Here is a 22197-nt window from a genome sequence, read left to right as displayed (position 1 = left end):
ACACAGTCACACCTTAGCATCATCTATTGTCCCTAGAGCATAGGAACTCAAACTCGGTCCCCAGGACCCCACAGAGTTCATGTTTTCCAGGTCTCCTTTCAGAATCACTAGTGAAATACTTAGCTTCATCTGTGGATCCTTTAAAATGTGTCAGTGAATAATTAGTACACCTGTGCACAAGCTGGGTAACTTGGAAAACGTGAGCTGTTTGGGGTCCTGAGGACCGAGTTTGAGAACCTGTGCCCAAGAGTAACACTCTGCCTTCAGCTGTTGTCATACTCCAACATCTTTCTCCATTCTTGGCAAGTTTTATTCTTCTGTCTCCAGGCACACTGAAGTTGATCACTTGGGAGGCAAATCGCTATAATGTTGTAACTAGTATCCCAACCATTTCAATAGGCCGGCGTTTCCCCAAAATCAAATTGACTGAGGTACTTATTAAATCACTTGTGCTGAAATATAGATATCTTTAAAACCTGGACAGCATTTGGAAAATTCTGCACTAGGCTATAGGACAGAGATTTTCAACCCTTTACAACTCGCGGCACACTGAACAAGATTTAAGTATTGCCAAGGCACATTCAAATATAATGGAGATGCATGGTGCAGTTGCATGTCCTATGATGTCATGTTGCAGCTTCTCCATAGGTAACGCCTGAGCCACATCTGAGAAAGCCAGAAGAGCCCAACACTGCCCGGGTCCAAAATAAGAACTGGCTCTGCAACCACTAAACCCACCAGTATTGATCGTTCCAGGGCCTCAGTAGCGGCAAAACACTGACGGGCCTGGCTGTGCTTCTATGGCGGCACACCTGGAGACTGCTCAGGGCACACTAGTCTGCCACGGCACAGTGGTTGAAAAACACTGCTATAGGAGGAATACATGGTTCCTCAGTCTTCTAGGAGTACTAGTCGCCACAAAAATGTATGAGTCTCCTGTACATTCCAGGACAGTTGTACAGTATGTATATCTTTCATACCTTTCCTTCCTCCTTTATGCTATCTTCCTCACCTCCTTCTCTCCATATTTTCTTTTATCCCACATTTTTTCCTTCCCATGTTCTCTTTGTTCCTTACCTCTCCTTCTATCTCCTTCTATTTCCTTCCTCCATTCATTGTGCTTTCCATCCTCTTTTTCTCTTCTTACCTCTCTACCTTCCGTTTCTTTCCATCACACTATAAATAAATACAGATTTTTGTCTGATAAGTCCAAGTCTCCTATCACACATTAATTCTATTTAACTACGCACAGTAAAATACCAGAAAGGTCTTCATCTAATCAAAATACGCGCTGAGAATCATCACATGGTCTATAAAATCTTCACAATGAGAAGTCACCACTTTTATTATGACTGAATTAGTGGTGACTTTGCGGACATTATTCTTGCTCGTGGCGCAGGTCTGTAGATGATTATTTACATACTGGCTTGGTAATTACACCAATTAAAGGTGCAGAGTAATTACAAAGTTAGAATATGAAACCATTCTACCTGCAAAAGTGGAGATGATTTCAGATAAAATGTGCCTGTTCATTATGTTTTACTATTTTCAATCAGTTGTTTTACTCTGAAAATTGCAGCTACAGGATTTCATATGCTAGAGCTTCATAAACGTAATGTTACTGACAAGCACCATAGGAAGAGTATAAAAAGATCTTTAATGCACTCTATGCACTGTCATTTCCTTTGTGAAGACCTGAAGACCCTCTGGCACAAATGTCCTCCAAAGCTGAGTATCCGTAGGAGAAGGACACTTATCCCTGGGGATGTCCGTCGCAAGTTGCTGCAACGTCACCATGGCCATTTAATAGGGGCTGTAATACCGCCATCGCAAATTGCCTTGCAATCGCATGTAGCAGTTGCACAGTAAGCAGTCAATAGATTACCACCACAAGAGGTTTTGACGTGCATACTCATGTGCACTGTGCTGCAAGGGCATCAGCAGCTGTAATGACTTAATTATCATCGTAGGGCCATCGTAAGCAAACATCGCAATCCTGGCAACAGATGGAAAAACCATTTCAAATGAGTCAGGAACATTGATGGTTGCCAACCATTGTTTTTCAATGTACATCCCTACTTTCACTGGAAGAACCTCTGTCCAAGTAGAGAGAGACTCTGTGGTCTGAGGGACTGAATACTGCATATATAAATAATATAAATATATATGATACATTACACTGCACAGGACTATGGTCTATTTTCTGGAGTGTATTGCTGTTGCTAATCTAGTACCTTATCATGCATGCATCAGTATTGACTATATGTAGTTTTTAAGGGGCCCAGACCATATACTGTAAAAAACAATCAAATCACTTTTTGTGCACTCACAGGCGCCCGAAAGGCCAGCAAAATAAATGCAGACCTCCACGTGCGTCTGTGTCTGCACAATTTACGGGCGCACCAGTATATTGTATCAGCAGGTGTCCTCATTTTTCAATCCCAATACACTGTACTGATCACCAGCTATTAGAACCAGCTGCTCCCACTTAATAGTCTGAAGTAAACTACAATTATGGAACAATTAAATATCTATAGAGAGCGCATATATTCCAATGTCATTTATTATATAAAAGATATTTTTACTTCTTATGTTATTATGTGTATATATGCATTATTTATGCTGATTTTTTAGAAGTAAAAATATCTTTTATATAATAAATGACATTGGAATATATGCGTTCTCTATAGATATTTAATTGTTCCATATACTGTAAACTCTCTAATGGTTAACAACAGCAATACACTATAGTAAATGCACAATACTGTAGTCCTGTGCAGTATACAAGCTCTGTGGTAGCTGGCCACACCCATAAGCATTGGCCCCGAACACTGCATGCTCCCTGTGGGTCCATCATCCCACTGTTCGACACTGAGAGGGTGACAGGGGACAGAGATGAGGCCTACACACCGTGAGTGATACTGCTATTTACCAGAGTGACGCACCACAAGTTGACATCTGAGCTGAGGCAGGACAGTGTCCGGATTAGAGCAGGTTTGTTTGACACTACTAAGTGAATTCTCTTTATTTTAGTACATTTAGAATGTTGGTTTTACTTTTACTGGTGATTATTTTAGATGAACCAACAAAAACTAAGTATTATTTTTCATTTGAACATGTGAGTGCGTCGTCCACTACTGGTACTTTTTCTTCCCTTTGTGTATATTATGTGATATCAGCAAAAAAAATGATAAATCCAACCTTCAGAGATTAAATACATACTATATCTAACCAGCTTTCAATTCCCAGTATGTAGAGGACGGACACCTATAGTGTATAACATCTTCATTCATCTTCTTTCCAGTACCGCCACGGTTCCTGAGTCACCCAGCAAATCTGTACGCCTATGAAAGCATGGACATTGAGTTTGAGTGCGCGGTATCTGGAAAACCACCTCCTACAGTAAAGTGGACGAAGAATGGAGAGGTGGTCATCCCCAGCGACTACTTTCAGATTGTGGTAACTATCCTGTCTTACAATGGTTATGTCATATGTAGGGAGCTTGTAAAGAGGCCATTTGATGTGCTGCATACATATAGTATAATAAAGTGATAAAGTTAATATATTTATGAGTTAATGTAGATTATATGGTTATAATGAATGAGTTCTGAAGTTATCACTCTCCTATCCTGGGGGTAAATTTACTAAGAATCATATCTCTCCTATGTTTTTCCAAAAAAAGATAGATCATGCACACCTTGAAAGTACAATCTTAAAAACCACCTTTGCACACTCACACTCACACATACTCACGTACAATCCCTGTAGCCATTCGGTCCTCTTCTCCTGTAGCATCCACGAAACCTGTAAAAAAAACACCGGTTCCTGGTGTAGATCAGGTCCTCTTCATTCCAAGGAGGCATTCAAGGGGTTAAAAAAACAACAACAGATCACTCAACCACACTGACATGTGGAAGTGTATGTGTCTACACATACACTTCCACTACACGAATGAGAGGGACACGGGTGACTTCTGTCATTAAGAGACCTGCCAGCCAGTCAGAGGGCGCCACTGTAAAAGCTGTCCTGTGATTGGCTGTGAGCGGCTGAGTTGTCAGTCAAACCCATCCCCATAGTGTTCAGTACTGGGAAAGCTCCATTAAAGTCTACTGTGAGAACCGCTACATTGTATTATACAGTATGTAAACCCCAAGGTTCACCTCTATTAAACTATTAATCTTGTGGTTTCCATCTCTAACCTAACCACAAGGTTAATAGAGGTGAACCAAACCTGTGCTGGGGACCCCTTCGTCTTTTGCCCCCATATATTTGGAACCTGGGCCGGTCCAAGAGCCTGGTTCTAGTTCTTAAAATACGGGGGAACCCTTTGCGTTTTTTGAACACGGGCCAGGTCAAAGAGCCCAGGGCTGGTTATGCTTGGGAGGGGGAGGGGGGCTACACGGGGGGGGGGCTACACAGCTTTTTTCTATTTGCAACCTTTTAATTAACATTTACACAGAGAAGCACTGCCGTGATATCACCGATCTATGCAGGCTTCTCTGAACACGCTGCTGAGGGGGACGTCTATTTAAAAAATGCAGTTTGGCTAACTCACGTGTGTGTCTGTAGAAATGTTTCTAGGTACATTCCAATGTTTCATTGTTATGTATGGAAATTAACTCCGAGTTTGGCTGATGGTGTATTTGATCGTATGTCCCTGTATACCTGTGTTTTGGATTTCTATTTGAACAAACACTCCTGTGTTTAATTTTTAGTAAATTTCCATGATTTAAGAATTGCCCAAACACTCCTGTGTTTCCCAACTTGGGCAACCACGGAGCTTAGTAAATTTACCCCCTGGTGTATACCATCCCCGATGCTGTGGTAATTTCCATCACAGTGTTGGAGACGGTACACATCAGGAGAGGGGTGAGATGACTTCTGAAATCATTCATTATATTCACTCAAACATTGCAATATACCCACTGCACATGACGGATCACTGTCTATTGTTATAGAGACAGCAGAGAAGTCATCTCAAATTTTGATGACCTGGATCAAAGTGCTCGACCTTAAGCCTTGTGCTTTTATATGGACGTGAATGGCTTGATGATTTCTAATATCCATGTATTTTAAAGTAGGGAGTTCATTGTCCCATATATAAACTTCTTCCCCATGCCTGCAGTATCACCCAACTAGGAACTGTCCAACTCCCAATCCCCCCTTTCCCTGTAATAGACTCACCTGGGCTGTCTCAGTAGAATTAATGGGGCAGATGTATTAAGCCTGGAGATGGCATAAGGAAGTGATAAACCAGTGATAAGTGCAAGGTGATAAACACACCAGCCAATCGGCTGCTAACTGTTACTTTACATATTGGAGCTGATTGGCTGGTGCGTTTATCACCTTGTATTTATCACTGGTTTATCACTTCCTTATGCCTTCTCCAGGTTAATACATCTGCCCCAATGTGACCAAACTACATCCCCAGTGCAAGGGGAGCAGGGATGAAATGTGTAAATGGCTGTGCACCACCTCGCTAATGCACAACACAAGACTACAAGGATGCCATGTCTCCTCCATCTCTGTACCCTTGTTAGTACCCCCTAAACACATGGCACTTGGTGGCAAATGATTCGATTGCCCTCAGAAGTTACACTTCTGGTAGAGAGAGGACCTTGGAAGAGGGGACTGACCCTTCCAGGTTCCACCCCACACTGGAAATAAAACATTTTAGGTGTGCTGGTGTGGACTGTGAGCTAGGGTTGAACCTAGACCACAGCGATGGTTATAAATGATGGATAACTACTGATAATAGATGGTTTTGCAATCAATGGTGGAGATCCAATGGGTTTCTACCATTGATGATCATTGTTTGTACATGATGCTGGGACAGAGAACCTTCCTCTGCCACCGGATACAAAACATGAAGCCACGCCCCTTTCCCTGCTTTGCCTGCAGCCCTGTAAGCACTAGAGCAGATATGACCATCGCTGGGTGAAACCATTGACTGTTCCCCTGTCGATGGGTTTATAGCATTGAGGTCAACCACCAATGGTACATTTGATGGTGACAATTGATGGTTTTCTCACCAATGGCCATCCCTATTGTAAGCCTCGCCACGCCTTTCTGGGTTACACTGGCCCTGCAACCACTCACACGTTTTCTTCCAGGTTAATTGGGCTGCTAAAGGCTGATATCTTATTGCTCTAGGTTACAGCCTATACTTATGCTTACAGGCACTGAGCTGTGTCTATGTATTTAGTTTTTAAGTTCGTATTTGAAAGTAAAATCAGTAGAAAAAAACTTTTATCACAACATGATTTGTACTGACAGTGAAGAGAGACGGAGTTTAGAGCCTTGTAGAGAAAGTTGATGTTTCTTTTATTGGACAGCCTGAAGTCTGTCAGTGTGGAAGTTGATTTTGATTTGCTGGCGCTGTCCCCCGGAGCTAATTTCAGAACCTTTTCGTCTGTGAAAATATGCTATATTCTTATTTAAACTGTAGCTTCATTTCTTGGCAACAGTTCAAATGGGATCACATGCCATGCATCCGTCTCCCCGGTGAAAGGTTCGCCCGCCAGCAAAACATTTTCGTTTACACTTTTGTACCGGTGATGATTCCCACGGGTTCTATAGCACAAAGACGCCTTAAACTGCAGTCAGGAGCAGCTGACGGTGACCCACTTTATCCCGTTCCTAGAAACAATTTAAATCCACAATGTTTGATGAACCAAAGGCAAGCAAGTTATTAATATTGCCATTCTGCCATCCAGATCATCAAACAGGTTTTATAATATGAGCAGAAAAAAACAAACCCCACTACATGTTATTGGCCCTCATTCCGAGTTGTTCGCTCACTAGCTGCCCTGCGTTCGGACAGCCACTCCCCCGTTTCTCCAGGCATGCCTGCGTTATCTTCTGACACGCTTGCGTTTTTTTAGCACACTCCCGGAAAACGGTCAGTTACCTCCCAGAAACACCCCATTCCTGTCAATCACTCACCGATCAGCCGTGCGACTGAAATGAGTCGCTCGACCTTGTGTAAAATTGCATCGTTTTGTGTGAAAGTACTTAGCACGTGCGCACAGCGGCCCATACGCATGCGCAGAAAAGCCGATTTTTGGCCTGATCGCTGTGCTGCGAACAACGGCAGCTAGAGATCAACTCGGAATGACCCCCATTGTTTGCCTAATACCATAATTCAGCCACTCGGTAAGTTTAAAGAGAAACGCTTTTACAGGAATATTCTTATCAAAAACGACTCTCCTCCCCGTCCCACGCTGCCGTTGTTCTACGCCAGCAATTGGACAGCTACGTAGTAGATCTTCAAATTAAACCCAAGGAAGCAGCAGCGATAGCTACACCAGCCACATCTGAATTAGCCCATAGTGCTGAAAAGAGCTTGTTCAGGTCCCGATCAGGGGCAGATTTAGAGGTCATGTCTCCACTGGGCACAGCAATTATGGCCACCCCGACCCCTCAATTTTATTATTTTCATTATTAGTTCATTAGCCCTAATTTGGCGATTGCCAATATAATATAATAATAAAACATGGCACAAGCTACATTTTGTTTTATTTTTTTAGTTACATACGATACACATAATTACTGTAAGACCGATTACAGCTGCTTCCTTCTTGCTTGCTTTCAAAATTTGCTTTAAAACATTTTTCAGATTGACAGTTATAAAGCAAAATTATCATGTAACAAGCTATAGTCTGCCCTAAGTGCAGTTTATGTAGGCAACTGGACACCCCCCCTGCGTTTGCCTATGGTGGTGTGGATAGTTGGGCCCTGGATAAATGTTGCTCTCCTGAAAATGTGAGACCATGACATCTTTTTTTTTTTTTTTTGTGAGTGAGGTGAATGCGCTTTCTGGGTGCCCAGACAGGTACAAATAATATGTACCTATTCCCAACTCTCTCTATGGGGGAGATTCAAATGTTTGAAAAGTCGGTTGGGTGTCTGTTTTTTTCCTGTCTATTAGACAGACTCCCAACTGACTTTTCAAACATTTGAATCTTCCCCATGAGTCTCTGAGTATATAGTACCTGGGAGCAGGCTTGGACTGGCCCACAGGGGAACAGGGGAAACCACCGGTGGGCCCCACTGCTTGGGGGCCCACCTCATGCTTTAGGGATCAGGTTCCAGACTGTGCACTTGAATTATACATTATACATATATTACCTTATACTGGACCATAGTGTATTTTCTACAGTGCATCGCTGTTATTAATCTGTTATTAATCTGGTACATTATCATGCATGCAGCAGCTGAATTTACTGTATATATTTTTGAAGAGGCCCAGACGTTACACTCTCTAATGGTTTGTCAAACCAATGAGGTTGCAGGCCACACCCCCTCTGCAGACTGGCCACACCCCTAACATGGGCCCCTACCACTGCATTCCCCCGGTAGGCCCTGCATGTCCCAGTCCGACACTGCCTGGGAGTCCTAAGACCACAAGAGGTCTCTTGTCCAAACTGGGGCTTGTATTTTAACTTATTGATTTGTTAGGCCAGAAGTGCTCAAACTGGGTGCTATGAGTCACTTGCAGGGATGCCACGGTTTGGTGATCCAGGACAAAATAAGATTTAGGTTCAGTATGATTGGCAGCTACCAGCACTGGTTTCATAAAATATGTGACAAACAGAAGCCCAACCCTGTCCACCCCCGCAGAACTGGATGACAGATATGCAAATTTCTCTTAATTTAATAATATTTGCTGAATTTCTCAATAAGAAACTCTTGGCCAAGGAGAGCCATTAAAAAAATGCTGATACACTATGGTGCCGTGATTCAAGAAAGTTTTGGAACCACTGGGTTTGACAATAAAAGGTATCCCATTAAAATAAAAAATAAATGTTTTTTTTTTTCAATTGTTAGCCAGGTACAGTACATCACTTGTGTTGTTATTACATAAGAGACTTCTAATGAACTTATTTTTCCTCATTTTAGGGTGACAGCAATTTACGGATCTTGGGTCTTGTAAAGTCAGATGAAGGGTATTACCAGTGCATAGCTGAAAACGAGGCCGGTACAGCCGAAACCTATGCCCAGCTTATCATCCCGGATCCTGGTAAGTAACCTATCGGAAAATAAAATCCTATTTTCTGCCAAATATAAGCTACGCTATGTTTCAGTTTTAAAATAAGGGATTGCTACTGATGAACAAATATTTTATTGCATTTCTCTGGTGGGGTGCAGTATGAGTGGACGGCGGTCAGGATCCCGGCGCCGGAATACCGACAGCTGGGTGAGCGCTAATGAGCCCCTTGCGGGCTCGCTACGAGCACCACGCTATTTATTCTCCCTCCAGGGGGGTTGTGGACCCCCAAAAGGGAGAATATGAGTCGGCATTCCGGCGGTCGGGATCCCGGTGCTGGTGTGCTGGTCGGCGGGATCCCGGCCGGCGGCATACTGAAGACCACCCACCTGGTGTAGTATAATTATAATGTGTGCAGTTAAATTTATGCCTCAACTTATAGCGTTACAGAAGTTATTCAGGTAATCGTATGTAGCAGTATGCTGAGTGGCGCAATAAAGCCTGCTCCATCTTTTGAGTTTAATACCGATGATTGGATAAATCTAGATATCTGGATACCATGAAATCCGTGTTACTTAATATCAGCCGTGCAGGGAAAGTACAAACTCCATTTCATAGTTTAGTATCACAAAATTAAAAAGTGGTGATTTAGCATGATAAAACCTGTAGCAACCAATCAGGTTCTAGATATCATTTACCTAGTAAGTGGTGTAAAATTATAATTTAGAATCTGTTGGTTGCTATGGGCAACCACTTGTCTTCTCTAGAAGTTTTGATACGTCTCATAATTTCTGAGAGAGTTTTCAATGTTTCCATTTGTCAACAATGTATCCTTGGTTTCTACGTATCACTCAGTGTTGCTTCATTAGTATGAAACTTTCCTCCTATAAGAATTCTCTGGTATAATGTAGTTTCAGATTGCTGAGGGTGTAAAGGGCCCCATACACTACAATGATATGTCTGAGGCTGAAGTCGGATGCGATTTCCCTTCAACTCTCCCGGGAGCGGTTCCATACGATTCCAAATGATTTGGTACATTTTGCATGCGATATATCGTATGCGATCCCAGCCATACCTCACGGGAACGCACATCGGATTGGATCGGAAACACATCCAAAATGCCCGATTTCACCTGATATATCGGCCCTAATGCCAGAAATTGGATGAAATCGGCCATTATCGTTCCCTTAACAGTAGTTATTAACATGATACAATGAACACAATGTGCTGTAGCTAAGAATGTATCAACTTCGGTCAGTCTTGTGTAAGTTACATTGATGTAAATAACATACAGCATAAAACATAGAATTTGACGGCAGATAAGAACCACTTGGCCCATCTAGTCTGCCCTAAACACATGTACTGTACATGCACTCAAGGGTTAATTTTTTGTCAGTAATAAAACTACCAGTATATTTCTGGATTGAGGAAGGAAACTGGAGTACTCCAGAGGAAACCCATGCAAGCACGGGGAGAATTAACAAACTCCACACAGTTAGGGCCATGGTGGGGATTGAACCCATGACCGCAGTGCTGTGAGGCAGTAATGCTAACCATTACACCATCCGTACTGCCTGTTGAAATTTCAACACTACTGCGCAATTGTTCAACCAGTCATGATGTTATGCCTCCTAGTGGTTTATATTATTAATTATGCCACTGATTTGGGTACATATATATCACTAGTTACCCAATGGTGAATGCTGACACCACACCCACACACCCAGCCACAGGTCCGCCTTAGATTTAGGTGGCACAGGTCCCTGCCAGGTCACCCATAGATCAATAATGGACATCATGAGCCTGTATTCATGCTTCAGAAAGATTATGGCATGTATTCAATTAAAGTCGGAACTGCCGTCTTGTCGGAAAGACGTCAGTTTCCGACTTTTTTAGGTCGTATAGTGGTCCACCCTATTCATTTGAGCTGCCGTTTTTACGACAGGTCGGCAATTCCGACTTGTCAGAAAACACGTGGATCGGCAGATTAGCTGCAGATCCACGTGTTTTGTCGGATTTGCGGCCAAATCCGACAGCTTTTAGCCCCGTTTCTGACAATGTCAAACAGACTTTAAAAAAAGTCGGATTGACATTGTCGAGAACGGCCAAATCCTGTCAGATTTGGCTGCAAATTGAATACTGCGTTGTCGGATTCTTTCCGTCAGAGAGGATCCGACATGCATTGAATAGACCCCAATTAGGCAATGTTTAATTCATTTAAAGGATTAAAAACAATGCATCACAATGGTGTCAGAAAACATCAGTATACAGTAGTAAAAGTAAAACAACAAATACTTGTATCTGCATTAAGCCTAAATAAATATACGGAGAATAAAGCAGGATTATATAATGTAATATCACAGTGATACAAATGTGTTTTTGAACATTTATTTTATGATAAAGCTTTTTTAGCCGTTCTGGTTGTTTTGGATCCGTCTCTTACACGGTCTTAGGCCCTGATTCAGAGGTGAACACAGAGGTCTCAGCGCTGAATATTCGGCACAGTGGATATGAGACGATATGCTTTTGCCGCAGGAGCCGTCTTTTGTAAAGAGACGAGCGAGTACGGCTTCTCAGGTCCACTGCTTGTGTCCGAAGACGCTACACTGGTTGCACATCGGGAATATCGCACCATTGGACCTCCTATATTTGCTCTGAAGACACAGTTGCGGGCTGAGACACGCCATCAAGACAGTTGAGAAAACATATGCTTTTTAGATGCCACGCCCCTGTTACCTCCCGCAAGCAATCGCTGCCTGCCAATCAAACGGCAGCTGAAGCTGCACTGCGACCGCCATTGCAGGACCATCGCAGCACATGCGCAGTTCAGCAAAGACACACGCGCAGAACTGAAACCATCGCCCAACGAAACTGCAGCCGCCTTTAAATCAGGTGCTGGGTTTTTACTCGATGTCCTCTTTTTACTTGTTGATCTTTATTACATTTGGCAAAAGGTTATAATAAAATGAAGAGCCACTTGTAGAGCTACAGGACACCTTTCAAGCTGTCTGTACGGCCACTTATAAATGATGAATTCGTTTTTCTTAGCAATTTAATCAGATTTTCAAACAATACCATTCCGATTCCCCGGGGGTGCCTAAAAGGCCAGTATGCACAGATGGAGCCGGTGCCTGCTATAAATATAGATTAAGTGGCGAGCCATACCATCGTGGGAAAATAATTCACTTTGTTTAAGCTCTTTCGATAAATAGTGCAAGTTATTACAGTGATGCTGAAAAGCCTTCCCTCCCGTACACACGCTGGAATGTTCCACACTCACAGCAGCACACAGCAGTCACCATGTATCAGGAATGCAGACGCACAATAATGTGTATATAAACAGTAATAAAGTGTATAAACACCGTAGATGTTTGCTGACTGGTGCTGTGTTATGCAGCAGGGTGTGTGGGAAGCAAGCTATGGAAGTCACTTATTAAACTATCATTTCTTTCACTGCAATATGCTGTTAGTGGTTCTTAACTAAGAGGTTTCCAAGGCTGTCTTCCATAGCGAAGTTGGGAGGAGAAGTGAGAAAGAAACTGTATGGTTGACGCACTAAAGAAAAATGTATTCATTATAAAATGTAACCTTTATTGGATATATATTAAAATACACTGCTCAAAAAAATAAAGGGAACACTTAAACAACACAATGTAACTCCAAGTCAATCACACTTCTGTGAAATCAAACTGTCCACTTAGGAAGCAACACTGATTGACAATCAATTTCACATGCTGTTGTGCAAATGGAATAGACAACAGGTGGAAATTATAGGGAATTAGCAAGACACCCCCAATAAAGGAGTTGTTCTGCAGGTGGTGACCACAGACCACTTCTCAGCTCCTATGCTTTCTGGCTGATGTTTTGGTCACTTTTGAAAGCTGGTGGTGCTTTCACTCTAGTGGTAGCATTAGACGGAGTCTACAACCCACACAAGTGGCTCAGGTAGTGCAGCTCATCCAGGATGGCACATCAATGCGAGCTGTGGCAAGAAGATTTGCTGTGTCTGTCAGCGTAGTGTCCAGAGCATGGAGGCGCTACCAGGAGACAGGCCAGTACATCAGGAGATGTGGAGGAGGCCGTAGGAGGGCAACAACCCAGCAGCAGGACCGCTACCTCCGCCTTTGTGCAAGGAGGAACAGGAGGAGCACTGCCAGAGCCCTGCAAAATGACCTCCAGCAAGCCACAAATGTGCATGTGTCTACTCAAACGATCAGAAACAGACTCCATGAGGGTGGTATGAGGGCCCGACGTCCACAGGTGGGGGTTGTGCTTACAGCCCAACACCGTGCAGGACGTTTGGCATTTGCCAGAGAACACCAAGATTGGCAAATCCGCCACTGGCGCCCTGTGCTCTTCACAGATGAAAGCAGGTTCTCACTGAGCACATGTGACAGACGTGACAGAGTCTGGAGACGCCAAGGAGAACGATCTGCTGCCTGCAACATCCTCCAGCATGACCGGTTTGGCAGTGGGTCAGTAATGGTGTGGGGTGGCATTTCTTTGGGGGGCCGCACAGCCCGCCATGTGCTCGCCAGAGGTAGCCTGACTGCCATTAGGTACCGAGATGAGATCCTCAGACCCCTTGTGAGACCATATGCTGGTGCGGTTGGCCATGGGTTCCTCCTAATGCAAGACAATGCTAGACCTCATGTGACTGGAGTGTGTCAGCAGTTCCTGCAAGATGAAGGCATTGATGCTATGGACTGGCCCGCCCGTTCCCAAGACCTGAATCCAATTGAGCACATCTGGGACATCATGTCTCGCTCCATCCACCAATGCCACGTTGCACCACAGACTGTCCAGGAGTTGGCGGATGCTTTAGTCCAGGTCTGGGAGGAGATCCCTCAGGAGACCATCCGCCACCTCATCAGGAGCATGCCCAGGCATTGTAGGGAGGTCATATAGGCACGACACACTACTGAGCCTCATTTTGACTTGTTTTAAGGACATTACATCAAAGATGAATCATTCCTGTAGTGTGTTTTTCCACTTTAATTTTGAGTGTGACTCCAAATCCAGACCTCCATGGGTTAATAAATTTGATTTCCATTGATAATTTTTGTGTGATTTTGTTGTCAGCACATTCAACTATGTAAAGAACAAAGTATTTAATTAGAATATTTCATTAATTCAGATCTAGGATGTGTTATTTTAGTGTTCCCTTTATTTTTTTGAGCAGTGTATATTGCATTTATTCGACCCAGACTACAGTGAGACATAAGAGTTAAAATCAGACAAACTAACGTATATGTGAATCCTAATAGATTGAGAAATGTGAATAAAGAGTTAAAAGGTGTGTCCGCGTGTGTTTTCTGTGTTTAGCACTTGTAAGATTACTATGCCTATTCCAGTGCTATCAAAGATCGGTCACTTACAGTGTTTTAAATTGATTATATATCGGCTGTCGCAGTTGATACTAGTAGTTCACTCTGTCCAAGTTAACAGTTTTAAATAATTGGTCCTATCACTTATACACCATTTACTCAATAGAAATATCTCCTGAGGAGCCACTCCTTGTATAAAGACTGGGGGGGTCATTCCGAGTTGTTCGCTCTGTATTTTTTTCTCGCAACGGAGCGATTAGTCGCTAATGCGCATGCGCAATGTCCGCAGTGCGACTGCGCCAAGTAAATTTGCTATGCAGTTAGGTATTTTACTCACGGCATTACAAGGTTTTTTCTTCGTTCTGGTGATCGTAATGTGATTGACAGGAAGTGGGTGTTTCTGGGCGGAAACTGGCCGTTTTATGGGTGTGTGCGAAAAAACGCTACCGTTTCTGGGAAAAACGCGGGAGTGGCTGGAGAAACGGAGGAGTGTCTGGGCGAACGCTGGGAGTGTTTGTGACGTCAAACCAGGAACGAAACTGACTGAACTGATCGCAGTTGCCGAGTAAGTGTGGAGCTACTCAGAAACTGCTAAGAAGTGTTTATTCGCAATTTTGCTAATCTTTCGTTCGCAATTTTGATAAGCTAAGATTCACTCCCAGTAGGCGGCGGCTTAGCGTGTGCAAAGCTGCTAAAAGCAGCTTGCGAGCGAACAACTCGGAATGAGGGCCTATATTATCTAACAGCCCACATATAATTCAAACCTTTCTTGGTCCTATTTTGACAGACTAATAGGGTGTGTACACACGGTGAGATAACTCTGTGAGATTTTGACTATATAGTCAAAATCTTATGAAAAGTTAGTGCATATCTCATGGTGCTAGGCAGCTTGCAATACAGATTCGATCCCGATGCGCGCTCCCGTGGGGTCGGTATCGTAAGGCTAGATAGACTGTGCAGGCAAGTCAATCTTGACTATCTAGTGTACAATCTAGTACAAAGTATAGTCAAAATTAGCACTTAGTCAAAATCGTACATAGACAAAATCTCATGCACAGATAGTCAAAATCTGTCCTATCTGTGCTATCTGGGCTCTGGGGGAGTTCAAGGGAAATCGCATAGTCAAAATCCAACATAGCAGGGATCTCACCGTGTGTACACACCCTAAGAATGTAGAGAATGTTATTTCCCTTAGGGGTGTGGCAACCCCACTTATAATATAATGTTTGTCTCTAGGAACCAGGGTTACGTTCTACTGGAACATACACTTCCCTATATCAAGACAGATTAAATTTACTGTCTGTTATTAGTTTCATTAGGAAGTGTCAAAAATTCAGGGATATAGCAGTCCCAATAGAAATATGGAACGACCCCCATGCATCCTAGTCTTTTAGAATATGTGATTACCACTGTGTAGTTCAGCATATAATATAGACTGGTGCTATGTATTTGTGTTAAAAATGTCACACTAATATCTTTTGCAATGTTGCAGTGTGTGTTCTGGCTCTGGCTGTCTATTTGTTAGCTATCTATTAAATGCTGATAAGCTTTACAGCCCTTGCTCTTATAACACTTCTCCCAGTGGTTACTGTTACTATATTCTGTTCATGCAGCTGCTATCAAGTTTTAAATGTTGCCAATTCGCTCAACACAACATTGATACATTTATGTTATTCCTCTTGCAGCCACTCAGTTTTGTGAACATGTCTCACTGTAACTACATTTTATGGAGACCTTATGACCTTCATGATCAGGGCCGGTTCTGGGGCTTTGCGCGCCCCAGGCGGCAATGGGGAGTGTGGCTTCGTACAGGGGGCGTGGTCATTTACGCCCCCTGTACAGACTACTGTAGTGCTCTGAAATGTGCCCCCAGCTGCCACTGGCCGCTGTGAAGCCCTTCGTGGAGAGGTCCTTTAATGTGCGGTGCGCGATGACGTCATCGCGCACAGCAAAGGTCCTCTCCACGAAGGGAAACTAGACGCGTAGCGCCTAGTTCCCTTCGTGGAGAGGACCTTTGCTGTGCGGTGTGCGATGACGTCATCGCACACCGCACAGTAAAGGACCTCTCCACGAAGGGAAACTCTAGTTTCCCTTCACAGCGGCCAGCGGCAGCAGGGGGCAGCGGGGGGCACAGCAGCAGCGGATCTTGCCCTGGTGCGGCGCCCTCCGGATGGCGGCGCCCCGGGCAAAAGTCCTGCTTGCCTGCGGCAAGAGCCGCTACTGTTCATGATACATTCAGTGACTATGGTAATTAACACAGAGTTTGGGATCTATGGCAAAATGCTGATTTTCACTATCTCTGCTGGTTCAAATGTGATAAATCAGATCCGGTCATATAATTAAAATTGGTCAGTGGACATGAGTATAACTATCCTATCATCAGATATACCTATATAGTTCTCCACCAATCAGTGGAATTTCCTTGTCAATAGAGATTATCCATTATCAGCATATAACATTAATGCATGGATTGTAAATTCTAACATTGAATGTTCTATCATCAGGCACATATGTATCTGGTTATCATCTCTCTATCAATGGAGACTGTCAGTTATTGCGGTGCAATATTAATACATTTGTTTTGTAACATAAGACACTAGACACACGCGGACACGCTGTGCCCTACACGCGTGTTTCACTGCACTAACGGCAGCTTTGTGTATGCCAACATGTATTGCCTTTACTAAACAAAATGATCTCCTATATAATAGCCCAGATCTGTGACTCTGTGCCTGGGTCTCTAACGCTGGGCGTGGCTAGGAGCTCTCATTGGGTCAGCGGCAGGTCTATCACACCCAGTCCGCAGCTGCGTTAGGAAATGAGTCACAGATAGGAGATGTATGTACTTTGTTGCCCCTGGGCCCCCACATGCCTTAATCCGGCCCTGACAGGAGCAAACACCTGCCAGTACATGCGGTACAAGGGCACGGCAGCGTAGGACATCTCCACCATGCCCACCCCGACAGCGGTCACGTAGGCCAGCAAGGTCTTGTTGCGGGTCCTCCAGTCGTACTGTGATTCGCCGCTCCAGAACCCAGTGGCGCACCCGGGGGGGTTTCCGAGCACCCAGAAACCCCCCTCCACCTAAAAAATAAAAATGTTTTTTTTTTTTTTTTTTTGCTGCATGAGTATTATTAATGGCTGTCTAGCGGCCTCTGCAGCCTGCTGTCTTCCTGGTGGCATTTGTAAGTGCTTAATAAAAGTTTACTTTATTTTAATTATAGTACATATATATCCATGTGCATACATATATACATATGTATATACATACATACATACATATAAACACACACATATATGATATATATACGTGTGTATATATACGTACTGTATATATGTGTATGCATGTTTAATATGCCATGTATATGTATATATATATATATATATACAAAATAGAGAATTCAGCACTCACCATAGCAAGCTCACTTGTCCTCACAACATCAATAAATGTATATATATATATATATATAAATATATATATATATATATATACACACACAGACATACTAGTTTTATGGACCCAGCATATGCTGGGTCACCTCAGTCCCCACCCCCGTGGTTGGCTCCACCCAGTTCTGGAAAATCCCCCATGCAAATCCTGCGTTTGCCACTGGAACCCCTGGCCACCCCCCCCTTTCCCCCTTGGCCGCACATTCCGTCCAGGCCAGAACGCTGCACCACAGCCCCCAGCTCCGGCTCTGCGCCCTCTGCACTGACATCATCCAGCTCACTCCGTCACTTGCCGCCAGAAGCGCCGCTCTCACTCAGTAATGGCATGCGTGAGTCGGGACTGGAGCCGGAGGACCAGAGCTCATTTCCCCGTGCGGCTTTCTGCACCTGCCTGAGGCTGGCGACTGAGTAGCGGGTACCTTATGCCGGATGTGGGGGCTGCGGTACTTGGGCACTTGGGACCTAACCATACTTAGCTCATACCTAAATAGCGCCTGCTTCAGGTGTTTAGGCAGCAGGTCATCATTATCCAGCACCCCCTCCCCCACCTACGACACCCCCGCACCAGCCCCTCCCCCACCCACTGCACCCCCGCAACCGCCACTCCCCCACCCACGGCACCCCTGCAACCGCCCCTCCCCCACCCACGGCACCCCCTCCCCCAGCCGCCACTCCCCAACCACAGCATCTACTAGGTGATTCATCAGGCCCTGCATGCGCTATTCACGCCATTGCAATGGGCTATGCCCCTTAACCATATCACGCCCTTTGTCCGTGCAATATTTAACCACTCACAAAATTATGATTGGAGGTAATACTCCATATAATAAAAATATTGCACGCCCCAAGGGCGTGCAAGGGTTAAGGGGGTGTAGCCCCTTACGACGGTGTGAAGAGCGCCCGTGGGGCGCAATGAATCACCTAGTTCTATATAATCATGGAGGTGGGATTAAGCCAGAAACTTATATAACAAAGTATGGGCGTGGTTCATTGGGTCAACCCTAACTAGGTCAACAGACATTAGGTCGACCACTATTGGTCAACAGTGAGTAGGATGACATCTGAAATAGGTCGACGTGGTCATGAGGTCGACAAGGGAAAATATTGACATGAGGGTTTTTTTTCTTCAGTTTTTTGCTGATGTTTTCTTTGTAAAATGACCGGGAACCCCAATTAGTGCACCGTGTCCCCTCGCTTCGCTCGCCATGCTTTGGGCAAGGTTGCTATTCCCTATCATAGTCCACATGGATCATAAACTAAGAAAAAGTTTAAAAAACAGTGATCGACCTATTGACTGTCGACCTAAAGACCGGATACCACAAAGTATATTGGTGTCCATTATTAGTGCACTGTTATACTTGGTCCATTTTTCGGGCATTTGTGCTTTGAAGCATGCTTGCCTACCCTACCGGAACCTATCCTGATTTTTCAGCCCGCACCTGCCCGCTTCCTAGGGAAAAAAGCACCGAAAATAAAGCAATTGCGTTAAGGGTGTGAGGCTAAAAATCTCTCCCTATATAAGAAATACTCTATTTAAATAGTTTTAGGGGGTCATTCCGAGTTGATCGTAGCTGTGCTAAATTTAGCACAACTACGATAATCTTCCCTGACATGCGGGGGGACGCCCAGCACAGGGCTAGTCCGCCCCGCATGTCAGTCCGCCCCCCCCCCCCCCGCAGAAGTGCAAAGGAATCGCACAGCGGCGATACCTTTGCACTTCAACAGTAGTTCACGACCAGAGCAGCTTTAACGTGCTGGCCGGGAGCTACTCATCGCTCCCCGGCCCGCAGCGGCTGCATGTGACATCACGCAGCCGCTGTGGCCCGCCCCCCGTTTGGTCCGGCCAGGCCTGCATTGGCCAGGCCACACCCACAAAACGGCGGCTAAACAGCGGCCAAATGCCACCGTTCCGCCCCCTCCCACCCAGCGATCGCCTCTGCCTGTCAATCAGGCAGAGGCGATCGCATTCCTGCTACGGCCTTCGGCCGTCTGGCATGCACCGGCGCACTATGGCGCCGGCTCATGCGCAGTAGGGACCCGTTCACTCTGCTGCATTAAAAAGCAGCGAGTGAACGGGTCAGAATGACCCCCTTAGTGTATAATTCTAAGACATTTTACACTGGACAATGTATTCCTGCTATGCCTCAGAATGTAGAGGAAACAGCTTAATACGGATTAATGTAATGCTTCACAAATCAATTTTTCCAGACATCTTTAACAAAAATACATCTGATTATCACGGTCAGAATGTCACCTCTGCCCGACATCTTCTTACTGACTTATTAGCCTCAAGAACTCCAGTCGATGTTATTTCCTCCTTTTCCTCTTTCTCTTTAAATAGATGGCGGAATTTGTCTCAGAAGCTTAAGACTTTATTTTTGAAGGAACATCATTATATCTAACTCCCATTCTGCATATCAGCCCAATCTGGCTACATTTATTTCTACATTAATTATTTAGCTGCTATGGTCCAGTGAAACTCAGTGAAATTGAAATCATTTGAAGCTTGGGGATGAACAGAGAGAGGTGTCACTTGCCTCCTATAAACCAATCTTATTTTTCTATCTTGTTGGGTGCTTTCCGCTCCATGTAATTGTAGTTGGTGCCTGGGCCAGAATAGTAATGCTACCAAACCTTTATTCTGAATGTTAGAGCTGTTATTCTAATGGACCGTCATTTTAATTAAATTCGGATGCATCCTCGCTTTTCTATTATTCATTATTTATCTATTTGTTACAGAGAGAGAGGGGGAATCAGATTCATGGATCCGTGCCGACGTGATAGCAGGAAAATCCATGGGACATATATAAATGTGTTTCTTTTTATCAAGGGCAGAGATAAAAATACATAAAATAACAGCAAAAGAGACAGGAAAAGTATAAGAATTTTTTTTTGAATGATGCGCCCGTTTCCTGTGTTTGCACGCATTGTTAGATGTGCACCAACATTCACAGGGACTGTCAAGGGAATCAAAGGATGAGATGCACTAATCCGTGCAGTCAGCTGTAGAATGTGTTTCATGCCACTGGTTCTGGTATTCTGAACAAAGTTGCAGACTTCTTTGGGATTATGACGAAAACTCTGTAAATGAGAAAGTCAGTCTAAAGCATAGGTATGCTATAAGAGATAAACTCATCCGTCAAGCCAAAGCTGTTATAAATTCTAGCTGTGTTGATCCACAAGAGGTGCTGCAGTTACTTATTTGTTCTTATGGATGGGGAAAAAAATTTCTTATCCCACTAAATGACAAATCTCATTTGTGATGCTTCATGATGTAAAACTTCCACTAACACAATGACTAATTATTACATCTAATATTCATATGGGACTTGTAGTGTTGGAAACGGGGCTGGGACGGGTAGTACTGGAAACCAGGTTGGGACTGGCAGTGCTGGAGACTGGGCTGGAATTGGCGATATTGTAGACCGGACTTGAACCGGTGACGCTGGAGACCGGGCTTGAACCGGTGACGCTGAAGACCGGGCTTGAACCGGGGATGCTGGAGACCGGGTTTGAACTGGAGGCGCTGGAGACCGGGCTTGAACTGGTGACGCTGGAGACCGGACTTGCACTGGAGGTGCTGGAGACCGGACTTGCACTGGAGGTGCTGGAGACCGGGGCTGAACTGGTGACGCTGGAGACTGGGCTTGAACTGGTGACGCTGGAGACCGGGCTTGAACTGGTGACGCTGGAAACCGGACTTGCACTGGAGGTGCTGGAGACCGGACTTGCACTGGAGGTGCTGGAGACCGGGGCTGAACTGGTGACGCTGGAGACTGGGCTTGAACTGGTGACGCTGGAGACCGGGCTTGAACTGGTGACGCTGGAGACCGGGCTTGAACCGGTGATGCTGGAAACCGGGCTTGAACTGGTGACTCTGGAGACCGGGCTTGAACCGGTGACGCTGGAGACAGGGCTTGAACCGGTGACGCTGTTGACCGGGCTTGAACTGGTGGCGATAGAGTCCGGACTGCGACCGGTGATGTTGGTGTGCAGCAGCAAAGTAGTGCATGAACACTGCAGAGAATGCTGTTGAGCCAAGGGACACTAGCAAGAAGCGACTTTGCACTGGCTACCCAGGAAGAGCTTTTATAGGGGCTGCTGGTTGCCGATTGGTAGTTAGAGTCAGCTGGTTGGTTTTCCACTGGTGATGCGGCAGTCAGGTGATCCCACTGAAGATGGCGATGCCCAGTAGACAATGGTAGCCGCATGGACGAATACGCTTGGACAGCGTGCGGCCCCACAGTACAGGAAGTGGTGGCAGCAGAGTTGGAGCAGCGGGCAGCAGCTGGAAGACAATGGACCCCAGGGAAACTCCACAGGAGATGTGACAGGCACCAGAGCAGTAAGTATCAGGCAGGGGAGACCTTGACAGGTGTCCAAAAATGTATCACATAAAGAAATTATAATCTGATTACAGACGTAGCAGTA

General features: G+C 44.7%; 1 protein-coding gene across 3 annotated transcripts in view; it reads left to right on the top strand.

Moving 5' to 3' along the window:
* DCC (DCC netrin 1 receptor) overlaps positions 1–22197 on the top strand; it is a 1035978-nt gene that overhangs the window by 617098 nt on the left and 396683 nt on the right. For all 3 annotated transcript variants that reach the window (XM_063960065.1, XM_063960057.1, XM_063960048.1), the window contains exons 6-7: positions 3305–3459; positions 8902–9022. In XM_063960065.1, the coding sequence (XP_063816135.1) occupies positions 3305–3459; positions 8902–9022 (276 nt within the window). The remainder of the gene's footprint in view (positions 1–3304; positions 3460–8901; positions 9023–22197) is intronic.

This window comes from Pseudophryne corroboree, chromosome 1 (assembly GCF_028390025.1).
Source record: "Pseudophryne corroboree isolate aPseCor3 chromosome 1, aPseCor3.hap2, whole genome shotgun sequence".
Taxonomy (NCBI): Eukaryota; Metazoa; Chordata; class Amphibia; order Anura; family Myobatrachidae; genus Pseudophryne; species Pseudophryne corroboree.
The sequence above is the reverse complement of the archived record's forward strand: the minus strand, read 5'-3'. Positions and strand labels throughout refer to the sequence as shown.